Source organism: Belonocnema kinseyi, chromosome 9 (assembly GCF_010883055.1).
Source record: "Belonocnema kinseyi isolate 2016_QV_RU_SX_M_011 chromosome 9, B_treatae_v1, whole genome shotgun sequence".
Lineage (NCBI taxonomy): Eukaryota > Metazoa > Arthropoda > Insecta > Hymenoptera > Cynipidae > Belonocnema > Belonocnema kinseyi.
The window spans coordinates 40,439,942-40,459,577 of record NC_046665.1 but is presented as its reverse complement, the minus strand read 5'-3'; the positions used below and the strand labels follow the sequence as shown (position 1 = coordinate 40,459,577).

The window sequence follows — 19,636 nt, the reverse complement described above, 5'->3', positions numbered from 1 at the left end:
CAAGCTATCTAAGGATGGTACTATAGAACGCCACCTCAAGGTAGGCCTAGTGGCGCCATCTCTTGGCCAGGCCGGAAACTTATCAATCCACCCTCGTATGTTTTTGGTGCAACTATTTTTTAAAGCGCTTTTTACAAAGTTGAAAGAAAAAAATAAAACAGTGCGATTTTATAAAATATTGTTAGAAATTCTTTAAAAAAAAAACGCTTTGAAATACCAAAATTTGTAGCAGTCTTAATAGTATTTTCAAAATTTATATTTTTCGTGAATAAACTAAATTGTTGTTTTTTACATTAGAAACATTTTGGTGAAATGAAAATCGTTTGGAGAAATAAGGAAACTTGGATTTTATACGTTGGAATACATTATTTCTTTGAAAAATCTGCTTAATTGTTTTTTAATACGGAGAGTTGTAACATAATTATTATCTTTAGAAACAAAAATATCAATTCATACATTGAAAAACACTTTTTTATACTTAATAAACACTGGTTTTTATATTTACTGTGTTTTTAATTACGAAATCTCGACTGGCTGTGAGACACACTTGTACCTAACGCTGGGGCAGCGGATTACCGACCGGGCCGTAGTCTACGCGGGAGAAAATCCATTGCGCCAGAAAATTAAAACATCAACAGTTTGTTAAATACTATTCCAATTGATCTAAAACATTCCAGAAAACTTCCTTGAACCTTTCTGAACAACATTCTCTGTGACAGTTTTCGCTTGCTCAAAATTCGCTCGATTCCCGAATCGCTGAAAGTTGTTTGTGCACGAATTATGCACCGTCTCAGAAAAAAATGATTAACCATTTTTTTAATAATCATTTAAAACTTTCGCTGAAGTCATCCGTAATAGAACATGATACTGCATATTTCTGATCAGTTTTATCACAAACTATAAAAAATTTCTCATTTCGTTCCGAGTTGAAGTGAAAAAACTCAAAATATTTTAATCAGAAAAAAATTAGTTTTTCGTAAATAATTCGAAAAATAAAAAAGGTACTACTTTTTTATGAAGAGAAAAAAATACGGCATTAAATTTTCATTGTGAATATATATCTTAAAAATTAAAATTCGAGGCTTCATTTTTAAGTGTTCAGGGGCCTCCCCATTCCAGCCAAATAATTCTGTATCTCCTTTGGGGCCATCCATATACCACGTGGACAATTTTTCACAACTTTTTGACACCCTCCCTCCCCCTCGTGGACAGCCGTGGAATTTTGACGAACCCCCCCCCCCCCCGTACATTGTCCACGTGGACATATTTGATAAAAATATAGATATTATTAGTCTTCAAAAGCAAGGAGTCCAAAAGGAGCGATGAATTGGCTGAAAACATTCGGATTAGCTTGGGAACGTGAGCTTAAACATAATTTGAATTTGAAAGAAAAAATCGTGAAAAAAATTTATAATTTAAATAAAAATATAAAATTATATCGTGCGCGAGCGCAATATAAATGTTCGAGTATACCTAGAGTATACCTTGTCTCATTTAAGTATATTTTCCACAGATTTAGGGAAATGTTCGTCCACGTGGATTCTAGCCCAACCCCTCCGGTCCCCCTCGTGGACAAGCGAGGCAATTTGCAATCCCCCTCCCCCCTAAAGTGTCCACGTGGTATATGGATTGCCCCTTTTTGCATCCGGAGCCTCAATTCGTCTCTTTAGTTTAAAAATTCATCTTTTGCTAGAGATGTAATATTTTTCGGTTAAAAATTGAAGAATTTAGTTGAAAATTAATCTTCTTTTTTTGAGGATTCACCTTTTTCGTAGAAATATCATTTTTCGATTATTTCAACTGTTTTTTATTTTAAATGAAAATCTTTTTTGGTGGAAATGTCGACTGTTAGGAAAATTTTTCGTTGAAAATTAAGCTTTTTTTGAGAGAAAAATCATCTTTTGGTTGAAAAGTAATCTTTTTTGATTAGAAGTTAATACTTTAAATTAAAACGCTTAGAATGATATTTTTAGTTCATAATTTAACCCTTTCGGTTAAATTAAAAATTCAATTATTTTGTTTAAAAGTAATTTTTTGTCGTTCACTTAACTCTTTTTTTTTTAATATTTATTTTTTGATAGAAAATTCATCCCTTTGGATTGAACAGAAATGTTTTGGAACAAGTCACCTTTTGGTTGAAAATTCTTTTTTTTTTTGTTCTGGTTGAGGATTTAACTATTTTTTTGAGCGTGTTGTCCAAATTTGATCGTTAGATTCTTGTTTTTTTTTGCAATTTCTAGGAATTTAGTTGCTGCGTCTGAAGATGGTTGTTTTTTGTTAAATAATACAACTGTTTTTTTAATTTTCAGAGGACCACCACCAGAGCAGCCTCTTCTCTTAAGAGTTCGAAGAGCTCTAGATTACACAGACATGCCTTGGCAATTACGCTACATTGGCCAGACAGAAATCGGAGACAAATCCCGACCCACATTAATCCGAAGTAGTTTAGACATAGCTACCAGTAGTAGCGTCAATGAATTTTTATTGGAATTAGGCTGCAAGGTCGATTTTGAATACATCGTGCGTGGCTACATGTTTCGAAAGGGACGAATGAAAGTCACAGTGTCAAAAATATTCAAAATGGCACAAGGAAATCAAGGAAAGATCCCGGATAGTGCGGAACCAATGTCCCAAAGCTATCTGGTCGAACTTAGCGTTCTTGCTCCATCTGGACAAGATGCAATTGCCGAGGATATGAGGTCATTTGCTGAACAGTTAAAGCCTCTTGTGCAGCTGGAAAAAATTGACTATAAGCGACTTATGCATTAAAGGAAATAATGCCAGATTTGTATCATAATGATTTTTAACATTAGAAATCGTTATTGTCGCCATAAGTCTCCCAAGATTCGGCTATGATATTTATCTACTATTATTGTCTTCTATAGTTTAACTATCATACTGTTGTTTTCGATATTGTAAATTAATAAAACAAAGTATTTAAATCCATAGAAAAATGATTTTGTCCATTTTTCTACATTTTCTCACTTTAAAGACGAAAATGGTTTTTAATTAAAATCTATTGGTCAGGGGATGTCAATGAAAAGTTAGGGATCAGATCAGTGGAAAATCTTGCAAAAGTCCGGGAACTTCCATAAGAGTTACTTTAAATAAATGCTAAGAATAATAATTTAAAGATACTCGTATTTGAATATTAATCGTAAGGTAAAATGAAAAGTTGGCCAGAGAAAAATGAGTGAAATTAAAAAAAAAAATTTACGGTCAATCTGATATAATATTCTTGCAAGTAGGGCAGATTGGGTAGCCTCGATCACGTCATTTTGAAAAGAGATTCATATCTTTAATTAACTCAAATGAAAATTCGATGTGCACATTTCGACTTTAGAAAAAAAAGCATTTTTTGAAATATGGACCTAATTTTTTATGAAATATTTGCAAGTCTACAAACAATATTAGCTTAGTTCAAGATTGAGACATATAAATTCACTGTTCAATTAAATTTCTGTTTTTCCGTCCTAACCTACGCTAATTTGGTTCTCTCGCACTATATTTTTAAAAAATGTAGTCTAATCGATTGAAGTTTCAGTATTTTTGAGACTTCTAAATGACTAAATTTTAATTAATTTTTTTTTTAAATTGATTTAAATGTTTTTTTTTTACTGAAATTTGATCTGTTTGACTATTTTGAAACATCATCAACTCACGTTAAGAATCTTTGAAAAAGGCACGCATGTGTACCGAAACGTAAGGAAGTTTAAAAGGAGTTTTTTTATTAAATAAATATCTGAGTTTCGAAGAACATGTTTTTTTGACTCATAATTTATTTTTGATTTACGATTGGACCGTAAGACATAAATAATTTGAAATCTACGATTTGAAATGAATATAAATTCACTCTCAGCACTGTAATTTTGGTTTATTAACTTCACGTATTTTGTTATTTAAAGCAGTTTTATTTCAACATGTCACAGTTTTGCATCCCTGACCATTTCGTGTCATCTGTCAAGAAATATAATATAATATTTTTTAAACAATGCTTAACCTGGAAAACGATTTATTTGCTGAAAATTAAATTGTTCAGGCTGATAATTCAACAATGTTCCAAAAAGTTCGTATTTTTACTTAAAAAAGGAACTCTTTTTGGTTGACGTTTAATCTCTTTTATATGAAAATTCGACTATTTGGTGGAAAATTCAATAATTATGTAAAAATTCAACTAATATATTTCTTCGTTGAAAAATCTTCTTTTATCGTTAAATTCAACCAGTTTTTATTTAAAATAAAATCTTTTTGTTTAAATATCTTTTACTAAATTTTTTGTTAAAAATTAATCTGTTTTCTTTGAAATTAAACAACTGGGTTGAAGGTTGAACCACTAGGTTAAAAAATCATATTTTGGTTGAAGATTCATAATTTCAGTTGAAAATTCCTCTCTTTGGTTAAAAATTAAATTTATTTTTACTTCAAAATTAGTTTGTTTAATTGCAAATTTAACTATTCCAGTTGAAGATTCATCACAGTAGTTAAAAATTCGTTTTGTTTTTTGGTTTAAAATTAATTGTTCTTAAATAAAAGTGTAACTTTTCCATTTTTTTGTTGAAAATTGAAGTTTTTTATTTAGAAACTCGTGTTTTTTTATTGAAAAGTAATCTTGGTTTGAAGTTCTCCTTTTTTATTAAAAATGCAACTGTTCGGTGGAAAATTAACCTTTTTGTTGAAAATTCATATTTTCGGGTTGCAAATTTAACCATGATTCTCGATGAACTTTTTTCCTTTCTTAATTAAAATGTCTTTATTTATTAAAAATTCGACCTTTTTTATTAATTACATATTTGAAAAATCGTTTCTTTTTTGTTGAAAATTATTATTTTCTACTGAAAATTTTCCTTTTTTGTGTTGAAAATTTATGGATTTTGTCGAAAATTTAATTATTTTGTTGGAAATTAATTTTTCTAAAAATTTCAAATATTTTTGGTTGAAAGTTCAACCTTTTGAAAATGTATCTTTTATGGTAGAAAAGTAATTTTTGTTTGGCTGCAATAAATAATTTTGAAATTACTCATTTTTAATCTGAAATTGTTTTATATTTCGTGTATAAAAGATTCTATATGTTAAAAATGTTACAAGATTAAAATGCTGGTCTTTGCATAATAATGGATAGGGAAAATGAAAAACTATGGTCAGGGAAAAGTCAGGGAATTTCGTAAAATTAAGTTTTTTGGCCACTCTTAATACAGAAGAAAAAATGCTGTTAATTTAATTTAAAATGCATTCAGAAGCTAATTGCACTAATTAAAATTTTTCATTCACTACTGTTCAAAATTGATAAAAGCCGAAAGCGGATGCAGATGAATAATTTATTACAGTTGAGAAAATGTTGAAAATTGTTATTTGTTTTCAAACATAAATTTGTCAAATTATAGTACAATCCATGATTGCACAATATTTCAGATTCGCATCCTTATCATTTTTATCAATTATATATAATTTAAGGTATTAATAACATATTAACATACTTTATATCTATATAAATATTATATAAATGGATTATAAATCTGGTAAGTGTATTGCTCAAGAAAATCTTTTGATTTGATTTTTAATCAACTTTGGCCACTTCAAATTTACATTTATTTATACACAACTGATTATCCAATTATCAATTCTGAAAGTAAAATTTGAAAAAAAGAAATTCCTGGTTTGCTGAAAATTAAAAAATTAGAAGCTAATTTGACTAGACTCGTACATCTAAAATGGCGTGTATTTTGTTGATGGGATTTTGCCGCGGAACCCTATCTGTCTTCTGCTGTGCTGGCGGTTGGCCGCGCTGGCTGACCTGTCCCTGTGTTGAGTGTTCTACGCCATTTTGCTGTCGCATTTCTGCGTGTGTGCGAAGAGGTGAAACGAACGTGTCGTCTGACGATCTTTTGGTAGTGAATTTGTTCTACTAATACAACCTATTCAACAAAAACGTAAGTTAAATTTTCCAGATTAACTCTTTTTCAATTTTTTTGCCTCAAATTCGTCTCGGAACTGGGTGTTATTATTCCCGAGAAAGAGGAAAATAAACGACATTTTGATGGCGTCGGTTTCTCGTATTTTTTCGTCCTTCGTTTTTGCCAAATTTGCGGTTCTGAGCATGATTTAAAAGCGTTAAAAAAATTCCTTTACATTGAGACCCATATGTCAAATAGCCCAACTAATGTCTAGTCGTCATTTTCTGCTCTAATTCATTTCGGCGTGGTGAGCGACACGCCGACACAATTTTCGCCGTAAAATGGCGACTGTTTGTCTTTTAACTTGCTCTTGCAAATACAAGTAATATTTGCGTTTGATGACGTCACGAAATTATGCAGGTACCGTCGTTGGCTGTGAAATTTTGGCGTATGTTGATTTGACTCGTTGAAACGACCATATATTTGTCAAGGCGCGGGTTTAATATTGTGTGGAATTGTGTAGAAGTGTTAGTAGATTCCACGCTTCAACACAAACAAGCATTAGATAACACGTCTTTATTGATTTTTAGATAAGGCTGATTGTACTCCCTCGTGTTTCCTGCCGGGTTCAATTATTTCTGAAAATCCCTGATCTTATCGATTCGCGAAGTATATAAGAGAAGAAAGATTATTTCTTCTAAGATTTGAAAATGTATGTTAAACGTGCGTTTTTAACAGAAATAGCCTTTTTGCATTTACGTTCCTGTCTACGTTTTTTGGAAGCTTAAAAGCTTATTTCTAGAGATTCATTGCTGAAATAAGATACATTAATTTTTAGATTTAATATTTTCTTGAAATTTAGAAATTCTTGATATTTTTGAGATTATTAAATACTCGTTATGAATTTACTTTATTTTGTTCATAAAATAACACGAAGAAAGGGACCTGACGTCCGCAAAATCGATTTTTAGTATCCTGCGACAATCTCTTCGTTTTCTTCATAGGTCGTGTCCATCGTGTCGTTCTTGAATAGTTTCGAATTCTACTGATTATAAATCTAATTTTGGGATATCTTTACAGCATGTCACGCTATCGCGAGTGGGACTTATCGTGCAAAGTTTACGTGGGAAACTTGGGCAGTAGCGCTAGTAAACACGAAATCGAGAGTGCGTTCAGTAAATATGGACCGCTGAGAAACGTTTGGGTGGCCAGAAACCCACCTGGATTTGCATTTGTCGAATTTGAAGACCCCAGAGATGCCGAGGATGCAGTCAGAGGATTGGATGGAACGTAAGAACTGCCATGTATTCATTTATGTATTTCCCTGTGTCAAAATTATAGACAACATAAATATATAACTGCCATGATAAAGATAAATGCTTTACGAGACAAAACATAACTACATAATTTGCGAGAAACAGTAGCGTAGCCAAGGGGGCGCGATCATTAAAATACTCTGTTCTGAAATACAAAATGTGAACCGTATTAATATATATCTTGAGTCTGAAAATATTTATATAGAAAATCTTCACCGCATAAAACCGTGATAAAAATGAGCATTTTCAAATTTTACTGCTAAACTGAAATTACTCATTATTTATAGAGAATTTTCATTATTTTAAACAGATTTTTCCTACAATGATGATAAATATGACGTTTATCAATTTTTTGTCATACATTAAGGGCATGTGATACTTCGTCGTGTGGTCAATCGGGTACAGTTCCTCCGGCTTTTTTCCATAAAAATGAAAATTTTTAAAAACTGAATTCGGAGATGCTATAAAATATCATAACGGACGTCCCCGGACTCTTTTTTGAGGGATATAATAACAAAAAAAATTTATTATGCTAAATACAAAATTTATGCATTATTTTGAGGTTACGTCGTTTTTCATCTCTGCCTTTCCGATAATTTGAAAATTATTGATGAAATAAACTTTTTTAATTGCCTGCAAACAAGGTTAGTTTCAGCAAATTAGTTTTATCTGTAAGTCCAAAGTTTTCGGCCAAAAATATTGCGTAGTTTGGAAGTAACGCTCGGGAGAATTGTAACACACATAACCTCGAAATATACACACATTGTTAGCTAAATAAATTTTTTTGTGGAAAATAAACACAAAAAAGTCTGCGGGGACGTCCGTTAGCATGTTCGCTATCATCTCTCAGAATTTGACGACAAAATATTTCTTATCCTAGGAAAAAAGCCGGGGGAATCTAAGACTGAAAAATCGATACTAATTCCTAAGCGCTATGCAAATTAATCACATTTTGCTCAATTAAAACTTTTTGAATTAACCCACGAAAGAAGTGTGTGGGGACGTCCGTTAGCATGCGCGTTATCATTTCCTAAATTTTTAAGACAAAATATTTATTCTAGAAAAAAAGCCGGTGGAACCTAAAACTGGTAAAATCGACCATTTTCAAAGTATCACATGCCCTTAACCCAATTTTTCTCTGCAAGTAGTAACGTACTTTCTGTTCAGACTTTCAAGCTTTCCCTTTATCATATCCTGGCTACGCCACTGACAAGACTGAAGTATTTTTCTTACCGTTAACTTTGAAAATTATACCTATAAATATTAAACCTAAACTTTTAAAATTAGTAATTTTTTCCCCTTTTCGGAATATCTTCATTTTTGTCTTATTTTCGATCCGTTTGAATTGTAAATTTAATTAAATTTTAGGCCTATGGGTGGATTGATTGGCATTCGTTCATTTTGTAGTTTACAAAATAAGAAAAAATGTCCTAAAAGGAAACGGAGCCATTATAGTTTTTTTTGTGCATTGTACTTCGATGTTTTGATTAGAATCAGTTTAGAACAATAACATCTAAATTTGGAAATTTTCAGAATTCTAAATGATTACATTTTCAGATTGTTTATTCCTGACTGCTATCATTTAAATACTTTCTTGAATTTAATTTGAAATTGCTAAATTTCGAATGCTTTATTTAATTCGGAATATTTCAATTCAAAATAAGTTTACAATGCGCAATTCAAAAATCTTTCACTTCAATCATTTATCATTTTAGAATGTTCAGATTTTAACGTTATAAATTAAACTGCTTCAAATTCGAAAGCCATATTCGTCAAAAAATGTAAATGTACGATTGAAACCTTATAAATTATTTCCAATTTAAAAATAACTTCATAATAATAGATTAATAATTAAAGGCTTTGATGAAATCAAAAATATTGTAACAGTCTTAATTATACCATTTTTAACCCAATCAATTCGAAATTTTTGAATTACAAAAAAGAAGTATTCAATACTTAGCAATATTTGACTGTTCATTTAAGACAAGTAATTTCAAACAAAATATTCAAAACTAAACAATTTGAAAATTAATTGTTTGATTTGTCAAGATTTTGAGGCTTTTTAAACTTATTAAAATAAAAATAATTTAACCTGTAATTTAAGAAGTGTTCAGTTAAAAAAAAATCATCGTTCTGTTTTTAATGTTTCTAGCTTATAATTGCTTAAAATAATATAATTTGAAATTTGTTTAAATTTCGTTGATCGATTTTTGAATTTAGATCATTGAAAATAACGTGTATTTATGCATTTCTAGCTGAAGCTGAATCTTTGAACTCTAAACTTTAAAAAGGTTAAAAATTCTAAATTTTGTATTTGCAATGTATTTACTTGCCTTGTTGAGTTCAGTAGTTAATTTATTCGGTAACAAATTTGAAAACCTGTATGTTTATTATTAATCAAACTCTGTGACGTAAGCTTTTCTTCAATGCAAGAAATTCGCTAGTAACATTTCTTCGCAGGCGTTGTTGTGGCACAAGAGTGCGAGTGGAGATGTCCTCTGGCAGAAGTCGCCGTGGTGGTGGAGGACGCAGACCAGGTCCCAGATATTCCTCTAGGTAAGTCACATCTCATACTTACCCCCTGAAATAATTTCCATCCCCACTAATGTTGGAGCAGATGCCAAAGTGCCTCACCAAGTAGGTATATGGTGAAGTGGCGAACACACTTGGAAGAAAGAGTGCACCCTCAAGTTTTCGGTGTACTTTACTTGCAAGCCGATGCAGCCGTTTTTTAGTATTGACTCATTTCATCATTTTTCCATAGGAATGTTAGTAGTGCAATCTATTTAACTATAGAAGTAGAAGTTGAATTTGCCAAAGAGCAACGGGGGCGATGCATGCTAACTGATAGAGAGTGTCATACGAAAGATTAAGAGATAGCACTAACTCTAGTATCTAGAAACGCTTGGTGAATAACCAGATTTAAGTACCATGTGTCTTTTCTCACGATATTGTAGGTCCAGATCCCGGAGTCCGCCCAGGAAGTCGATTAGTCGCTACCCAAGGTAAGCTACTAAAAGAGATCATAGGATCTCTTGACTGAATTTCCAGGTGCAAGTAGATAAAAGAAAATGTATTGAACAGGACCAATCGGCAACTCAAACATCTGCAGAAACAAATCAAAGATCTTTTTAATTCTTTTTTAGATCCTACTCCAAGAGTCCACGAAGATCGCCGATTAATCGATACTCCAGGTAATTCTTCACTGCTTGTAGTTTTCGCTAACTTTTTCAGAGACTCTCAAGCTGAATGGCCAGTCTACGATTACAATTAGGTATGGAAATTACCGCTTGTATCGTACTCTGCAATAATGCACACAGTATCACTGAGTCATGAAATATCACGATCTCTTTTGATAATGGTCCATAAGACTCGAACGATGAAATGTCGATTTGAATTTGAAAAGGATAGGAGCACATAATATTTCCCTTCCCAGGATTGATGAAGAGAGCTTCGGCGCTGGTCCAAGATCAAGATTCATTTTCATTGGCGCCGCCTAAATCTTACCGAAATGAAAGTACGAGTAGAGAAAAGAAAGTGGTGTCTGATGTTCTTTCGATTAGTGAGATTACCCTAGTCATCCATGATTTACATAATCGATTACTTTTTAGAATTCTCTGCATAATTTTATTTTATTTTGCCAGGTTACGGTGTTTTTGAATATTACGTGAGCATTGGGGGTGGTTCGAGTGTTTTTATATGATTTTTTTAAACGAAATTCCCTGCAGTGAACTGCAGTTTTTTTTAAAATGATTTAATTATACTTTAAGGAAGATTAAATTTAATTGCAAATAAACGTCAGGGGGTTTCGTGAAAATATACACTGTTAGAAAAATCTGATTGGATTTGAAAGCACATCAATTGGAAGCTTTTTTCGCTCATGTACATTAAATTTCATGTACAGTGTGTATTCAAATTCAAAAACGGTAATATAGAAAAGTGCGTTCGTTTTAGCTTCCACATAAATCATTCATTTCAGTTTATAAAGTGGTATAATTCACCTAGGATATCTCGATCAAGTTTTTTGATTTTATAGATGAATAATTTACCTGAAAATCATGTTAGAATCCGAAAACTAAATACATGTGAAGTGACAATAGGATATATGTGAAATAGGATATAAAGGTTACAAATGGAGGGAAATTACTTTCAGTTACTGCTTCTTGAAATTGTAGTTAATTTTTTTAATTAAAGGTGCTTGCATTTTCAAGAATTTTCTAACAGTGTAAGTTAGTTCTCATTTTAAAGTGTAAGTTTAGGTCACTGAGCATGCGCAAAAATTGTGAGTAGTTTTTCGATCTGGGGTAGAGATCGAGAAGCGACTGGCAGAAAATGAAGTAAAAGGCTGAGTTTAAATTGCAATATAAATGAAATGTTAAGAGTGGGCAGTCTAGCGTTAATGATGAAAATTTGATGTTTTTTTCTTTGGTAATAAATTAACGAAGTGATATATACTGTAATGAAAACCTAAAGTTGTAAAAAAAAAGAAGTGTACAAATAGTGGCAAGGAGTATGATAACGATGATGGTTATATTGGTAAAACTGACGTTTGCAGATTCTACCAGCGTCAGCTCCTAGCTCTGCTCGTCTCCCCGCCACTACTACTACTACTGCTACTACTACTACTACTACTACTACTACAGCCACCGTGAAAAAAAGCCTAGAAAACAAAACTGAACAAAAAAACTATTGCCTGCCTGCCCACTAACCTCCCAACCAGTCACCATCAGTCACCACCAGTCACCGCTAGGAGTCACCTCGTCCGTCGCTTGACAGTCCGTTGCTGTCCGTCGGTTCGTCACTTCCCCTTCAATATGACATCTTCGGGCTACCGCAACTTCTAGCGACTAGGAGCATCGTGAACCAATCAAACGGCCGACGCGATCCGAACGAATACTTCTGTCAAAATATCGGCGCGTCCGATTGTCCGTCCGTCCCAACTTCTACTACTACTACTACTGCTACTACTACTACTGCTACTACTACTACTACTACTACTACTACTACTACTACTACTACTACTACTACTCGTCAACCATCACGTTTAACTTAGCTGACATGCGACCGCCAGTTCTCTTCGACCGAGCAAAGCAAAATGATCACCACCTACACACCATCCCACCCAACCAAGTACCACCACCACCAACCACCACCACTACATGTTCACAGTTTTCTGGTATTTCACCGATTTTCCAAGATTTTTTAATTATTTCTTATCGAGCCGACAGTCTCTCCAAGTGCCAGAAACCCCGGGTTTACAGTATTCGATATTGATGTTTTGTTTGCAAAAAAAGAACTTCTTTGTTGAACCATTTTCTTATATGAGATGATAAAAAAGGCAAGTGCAATTTGACTTTGGAATTTTCAGTGACTGCTGTTTAGAGAATTATTGATACCTCAAGTTTGAGCAAAATCGGTTAATACTAATCCGTAAAATTTTAAAATATTAAAATTGATGGCTGATTATTATTCCCTGAAGTATTCTGAATAAGAACATCTATCACAAGTTATGTCTGTACCTTATTTTCGCGTTTAAATAGCACATTTAGAAGAAATTGCCTTTTTCCCATGTGAAATTAATTTGCGGCTGGGGTTAACATTAATCAATTTTGCTCATTTAGTGGTTAGGTTTTGGGAATGCTAACTTACTTCGATTGTTGATACTTAAAATTTTTCAATATTAAATCAAGTTCAGAGATTCTAATTTGATATTATACAATTAAAAATACTTAAAATTAAACTAAAAAAATGTACCACCTAAAACATTTTAAATTAAACATTTTTTAGGTTTGAGTGCTTCGTACTGAAATTATTAAAATTTGTAAACCTTAAATTTTTTAATTTTAATGGCTTGCAGTTTGGAAAAAGAAAAAATCCAGTGATTCTCATTTGGCCATTTGTAAAGTTTTGTAAGTTTCGAATTTAAACCTCTTTTTAATTTCAACCCGCATTTTTTTATATTATTCATAGTTCAGTATTTTCAAAATACTATATTTATAATATGATTTTTTAAACAGTATTTTTATTATCCAGGGCGCTCTAAATCTTGATAGTCTTATCAAAATATATCAGAAACCCTGGTTAAGCTTCCTAAAGTCTAAGAAATTTACTAGTCTAGATGATAAAAGAGAAGGTATCAGAAAAAAACCTTAACTTGGAGGACTGTCATGTAATACATTTACTTTCTAAAGATTTGATTTCATAACTACTAAATTAATTTTGTTGTTGGTTGGTTTACCATTTATGGGTGAGATGTCATTTGTATTAATTAATAATTATGTGTCTAACTAGTTTTTAATCATCCCTAGGCAAATAGGAATTAGCCGATCCTAATTCAAATACTTTTTCTTGTGATGATTTTCATACCTATATGTATTTAACTTCCTTCGCTCGACCTCGTCTTACTTTTGTTTTGTTACTCAATATAAAAAAATTAATATTTCAATTTAAAAGTATTTCTTATTAGATTATATTCAAGTTTTAAATGTCTAAAAATCACTAATATCGAAAATATTAAACACAGTTGCGGCGAAGGAGCAAATCAGATCAATCCGACGTCTTTCGGCTCTAGTTAAGTACGAAAAAGGATGCGAATGGCTGGAATGTTTAGGTAGCAGCACCAACATTTTGGAGCTGTTACATACAAAAGGCCGTCGCCGCATCTATGTACAATAACTTTGTTAATATTTTTGCAAATGCGAGTCGCGGTCGAACGAACCACTCAAAACTTGTTTCCTTTTGGAAATACAGATAATAAAAATGATTTTGTAACATTTTAGGTCTCGGTCCCGCTCACCGCGTAGGAGATCTCTGACAAGAAGCCGAAGCCGAGATCGCCGTTCACGTTCGGACTCCCGTGACAGACGGTACTAATCAAACACAAACTTAAAGACATAACGAAAAACCAAAAATTCCTGGAACGCATTTTTAAGATGAATTGGATAATGAAGCTTTTAGATTTTTTGTGATACTTTTTGTTCTTCATTTACGGCCACGTTCTGCGCAGACCGCAATTCGCTTCTTTCATTTGCCTGTATCCAAATTTTTTGTTCTCAGCATAAACTTCTTTCTTTAGAAAATTGCGTTCTACTAATGCGAAATCAAAATATTGGAAATATCGATATTGTTTACTGATATATCGATATTGTAAATATCGAAACTTTGTATTTTCCCTCTATTATGTGTTTTTAGTGTGGGAAATTGCTATTTTGAAACCGAAACTGGACTCTTTCCATATGATTTTGGACAGTTAGACCCTGGCAATGTCATGGCATCTTTTTTAGGCTGAAATATATTTTTGCTCTAGGCAAAATATGAGACGTATATATATTTGTAAACGTTTTGTCAAACTTAGGGTTGTAAATGGGAAAAAATACCAAATTAATTTTGTGGGGGGGGGGGGGGGCTTTGTAGTTCTGTCTACAATATCTCAAATCTCTTTCAACAAACTGGATAATTTTTGAGAAAACTATAAACGATTTTTGGCTTTATTTGATTTTAAAATCGTAGTATTATGCGGGATACAGCCTGTAAGTTTCGTCCTCGTTAAGCTATTCCTTCATTTATAGAAAAACTTATCGCTTTGTAAGATAAAATAAATGTTTCACACTATTAATTCTTTTTTAAACATTCATAGTTTTTATCTGATATTTCTAAATTATGTTAGTGTATATTCTGTGAGTAGTATAATTTTAGCTTCTTTAAGATATAAAACTATGAACAAAATCAAATGTGACCTTTTTGAGAAAATTTACTTTTGTATTTTTAAAAAGAAATGCATGCTTTTTTTAAACGATATCTCGAGTTTTATTAAGAAGTTTGAAATCTTATAGATAGCACTATAAATTGCTGCAGAGAAAATTAAATTGTGTACATTTATTCCTGAGATACAATATTTAAAATAAATTCTTTAATTTTTTCATAATTCACCTAAATATTTAAAATAAGTCTCACATTTTGCCTTGGAAAGCAATTTATTTTAGCCTCCTACTTCCGCGACATTACGAGTGTCAGGCTGTTTGATTTCATATGAGATCTGTATGGATATGTGTTTGAAAAACTTGTTGTGTCTAAGCGAATTTTATTGTCCTTGCAGTTAGGTGCTAAGTGTCTGGAAAGACAAGTGGAACAGACATTGTGGCGGATGGAAGAAAAGCGAAATATGTTTTATTTGTATATATATATAAACGGATCAATTGATCATGAGAGATACGAGATCGAAACTGTTGGTCGTATAAAAAAGATTACTTGATACACATTCGCAGTACACGTGTTTAGTATTAAGTTACGAGTCTTACACATCAGAGTGAGAATCATTGATGTAACACATTTTCTAAGTGAATGTGATACCGAATGAATTTTGAAATTGTAGTCGTTGAATTCAAATGGATAAGAAAACTTGTTTATTTTGTGGATAGATCTTGTAGATTCTGAACATAATAGACTGTATTATTTTGAAGAATTGGGAACGGCTAAACTGCGATATGCCATCTGGGGCAAAAAATCATAACTAGAAAGAGTAGGTCGAGTCGTAAATGTGCATTTTCATTAATTTGTGCATAAAAAGCGATTTACGATTGTGTAGTGAACTTTAAAGCAGTCATTACATAAAAACAGTTGCAATCATATATTTTTAAGAAAACAAGAACACAAAGTAAACCTTCAATAATTTATACATGAAATATTTAGAATATAAAAAATGTAACCTAAAAGTTAGGTTAAAATTTTTATTATAATACCAATAGTTTATTATTCATATTCTTTGAATAATCTGAATCGAATTTTTTGCTACATATACATTAATAAGTGCATTAAAGCTTACAATGTATTGAAACCTACTCCATAAAACAATAGTAAAAACACTTCTATGCATAGATTAAATTAACCTTTAAAATTCAACCTAGTCTTTCCAGTTCTGATTTTCGGCTCCACATGGTGAAATGGTCGACCGCCATTCCCAATAATATCTACAGATTTTTGGAAGGTTTCGATTCTTGTGCAGAATGGGGAATTTTCTTTATATGGGGGGGGGGGGGGGGGGGTCTCTTAATTGTGATTTTACGATTTTTATTGGGATAAAAACAGCACATTTATTTGTGTCAAGTTTAATTAACTTCAGAGAAAAGAATGAGAACGTCAAACGTAACCATGTACAAGAGTCAAAACAGAAATCAGTGCTTTGTGTTGTATTAATTATTTTGTACTCCTTAAGTGTAAGGTTAAAATAAAGTTGTAATGTATAACCGATGTCAATGGTTTTTTTTCTTTTTCATTTTGTAACGTTGCGGGCATAATACATATACCGGCGGCCTGGGTTCGAATCCCGGCCCGGAGACAATTTTTGCCATTTATCGATTATTTTTAGGTCGTTGAATTTCAGAACTGTAGCGGCGATAAACCCCGCTATAATCTGTTGAGATTATTCCTAAATTACAGCGTTGTTTCCGTGTGTGAGGTAGCAGAGCCGAACGCCCTCCTGGCAGATATGGTAATCTTTTACTGGCAAGGCGAGGTTTTCATCGAGCAATTTGAGAATTTCCAAGTATGATTTCAAGGCCTGGTCGTGACGACCCTCTTCGAGGTTTTGCGAAGCTATTCGGAAAAGTTGGTCAGTGTCTTGTAGAGACTTCAGACCTTTCAGGATGTTGGTGCTTTGACCGCATTTTGTGCAGGGAACCATGAACTCGTTCGTGTCCGTCTTCACGGGCAGGATGTTGTCACAAGATTTGGCATCGCACCTGAACCTGAGATTATTTATTCTATTTTAAAAAACGGTAGCAATGTGTAGCCGTCCAGTTTATTAAAAAATTAGGAGCTATACAGTGAATAGATGAGAACATACGAAAATTACTTTTCTTTTGGGAAATAGATAGCTGAAATTTCAACCTTTTTATTATAAAGACATTACAAGATCAAATCAAAATTTAAATTCGTCTATATCATAACTTCCCAAATTGAACTGAAATTGAAATATTTCTGCATTTCTTTAAAACTCGGGAAAAGAAATCGTTGAATTTTTGAATTGTAAATTAACGAAAACTTTAATGTAAATTTACCCAAAGCATAATTATTAATTTAAAACTCCTATTTTTTTAAATTACTGAACTATAAAATAAACTTTTAAGAATTTCTATATTCCTTTGCTTTTCATTAAAACATTTTCTACTAACTACTTACTGAAAAATATACATTTTTCTAATGCAATTGTCAGGCTATATAAAATAAATTAATTAATCTTAAATTAAATTAAGAAGTTTGAATTAATAATTTTATTTATTTCAATTAATGTATTTATTTTGATTTTAATTTACATTTTTAAATTAAGAGTTTCAGATTAACATTTTTGATGCAATGATTGTCTATTAAAAAAAAAACTTTTAAATCTTTAACGTTTAGAAAAACTCAATTCGCAAAATGAACCAATTTACAAAAAATGTTTTTAAACACACTTATGATGTCGTTTTGAAATCATGTTTAATTTGTATTGCGAAGAAAAAACAAAAATGATTCAACTTTTAAAAACTGTAACTTTTATGCTCTTGGTTTGATATATAAAATTTAAAAGATTTTGCTTACTTCATGCAATAAAATAGAATACCTTTTAATTTCTCGATGCTTCTTGTTATACTCAAATAAGATTAAATAGAAGATATTGAAATAAGTTATCTCAAATTATTATCACAGTTTAATTTAACAAGATTAAAATAAGATTGAATATTAGTTTATATTTTTAATCTTATTTATTATTTGGTTTAAATGGATACACTATTTTCAAGATTCTTATAAGTACTAATCTATAAGGAAAGTAATAAGTTGCAAAAAATACCTGAGTATTTACTATACAAACATACAAAAATATATAGAACAAAGACATTGATATGGAAACATGCAAAGCGAGACGTCACAGCGATTTATATTTGAGAAAGCATTATAATAAAATCGTTGACATCAAAACGAATGGCTAGTAGTTTATTGTTCGCTTTATTGGGCTGGAGCGTTTCAGTCCAATGAACTTTCGCACACATTTTATAATATATTTCAAGATTCAAGACTTTATTTGCTCTTCTGGCATTTAATTAAACTAACACTAATAAAAACTATGCGTATTAGACATGTAAGTCATCAACAATTTAACTTACGTGTGATGGTCACAAATTGTACCACTTGAAGTTTCAGTTATTTTCCAAACTGCCTTCGATTACTACATTTTTTTCTAAAAATATGTCAGTAAAGTACTTTAAAAAAAGCGCAATTTGTTACATTTTCTAAATTTTAGAAGACTTCGTTTAGAAATTGTAAAAAAAAATTACGCAAAAATTGGTACCAGAAAACGTGAATTTTGAAATGATTTTTTAAATCCTCAACTATAAAATATTGAACCCACTTCTTGGTATTATCAGGTGACAGGAAGGAATATATTTGTTAAATTACTATAGTGGCTTGAAATGTCTAATAAACATACTTTTATTGGTTCTAACTGAAAAAACATTACAGAGAAAGCAAATAAAAGTCTGAGTCTTTAAAATATAATAGCTATTGGACCCATCTATTTCATTTTCCTAGTAGTGGAACTTGAGCAGCAGTTATGCATTTGTCTATTCAGCGTCGATTAGCTGACTGATTAAAAAACTACATACATTAAAATAATACTATGTTGAAAAATAATTCAATATACACAGGCTAAAAAAACGGTCGATTTTTTATTAAATATCTATTACATGACTGAAAATAAAAGCATCAACAATATCCTATCCCAAAAAAACTGGCTTTCTTTACCTCAAAAGATTTAAATGTAGGATCTGATACTACGTAATTCATTTTATAATATCATGTGCACAAAAGATTTAAAATTTAGCTGATAACAGAGAAAAACAATTTAAATATGCGGATTTGTCACCCGGTCCCTGGCTGTACATTTTCCTAAAGTAGAATGCGTTCATTTCTTTACTTATTCCTTATTCCATGTAGAAATAAAATTTTTTAAATGGATATATAATTTCATAATAAAACATAAAATTATAAAATAAAATTTGTAAGAAGTTTAATATTTAGAACTGTACTATACACCGTTGAACTGATACCAATTAGTTTTTGAATGCTTATAACTGAATGTCACACGACAGAGTTTTAAGATTTTTTAAACGGAAGTGTTGTATTTTCAAATTGGCCGTGACTACTTGTACCGAAATTTTGGCACGAATAGCCGTATTTTTCGGTACAAATATTGGCGTCCGGAAAAAGGGCTATTTGTATTAAAATTTCGGTAAAATCAGTCAAATTTTTCGGCATACATAGTTAGGACATTATAAGCGTTAATGAATTACACCAAACTCTCGCTTTCAGTCAAGTGTCGGGGGTTGCCTTCAAATAGCTTTGGACTGGTTTCGGGAGGATCGAAACGTAAACAGTGTGCGCCGCCTGACTCGTTTC

The 19,636-nt window shown here is 31.7% G+C and overlaps 3 protein-coding genes across 7 annotated transcripts in view; 2 read left to right on the top strand and 1 right to left on the bottom strand.

The window, feature by feature from the left end:
* Window positions 1–2,949, top strand: part of LOC117179687 (mediator of RNA polymerase II transcription subunit 18) — a 7,574-nt gene extending 4,625 nt beyond the window's left edge. The window contains exon 2 of the mRNA XM_033371712.1: window positions 2,310–2,949. Within this exon, the coding sequence (XP_033227603.1) occupies window positions 2,310–2,769 (460 nt within the window). The 3' untranslated portion in view covers window positions 2,770–2,949. The remainder of the gene's footprint in view (window positions 1–2,309) is intronic.
* A 2,801-nt stretch (window positions 2,950–5,750) lies between these two features.
* On the top strand, window positions 5,751–15,888 carry LOC117179377 (RNA-binding protein 1). Of its 5 annotated transcripts, XM_033371103.1 has the most exons (7): window positions 5,755–5,927; window positions 6,972–7,181; window positions 9,668–9,763; window positions 10,165–10,212; window positions 10,354–10,401; window positions 13,987–14,073; window positions 15,303–15,888. In XM_033371103.1, exons 2-7 carry the CDS (start codon window positions 6,973–6,975, stop codon window positions 15,304–15,306), a joined length of 492 nt encoding a protein of 163 aa, XP_033226994.1. In that variant the 5' UTR covers window positions 5,755–5,927; window position 6,972; the 3' UTR covers window positions 15,307–15,888. The 5 variants fall into 5 exon arrangements, with proteins under 5 accessions (XP_033226992.1, XP_033226994.1, XP_033226993.1 ...); XM_033371101.1 differs by lacking the exons at window positions 13,987–14,073; window positions 15,303–15,888 and adding an exon at window positions 11,763–12,366 and having other exon boundaries at window positions 5,751–5,927; XM_033371102.1 differs by having other exon boundaries at window positions 13,987–15,888.
* Window positions 15,889–16,295: 407 nt separating this feature from the next.
* Window positions 16,296–16,967, bottom strand: LOC117180498 (the record flags this gene model as incomplete). Its single annotated transcript, XM_033372996.1, has 1 exon — window positions 16,296–16,967. A coding segment is annotated over one exon (336 nt), but the record flags the coding sequence as incomplete, so codon positions are not given.
* Window positions 16,968–19,636: the final 2,669 nt, after the last annotated feature.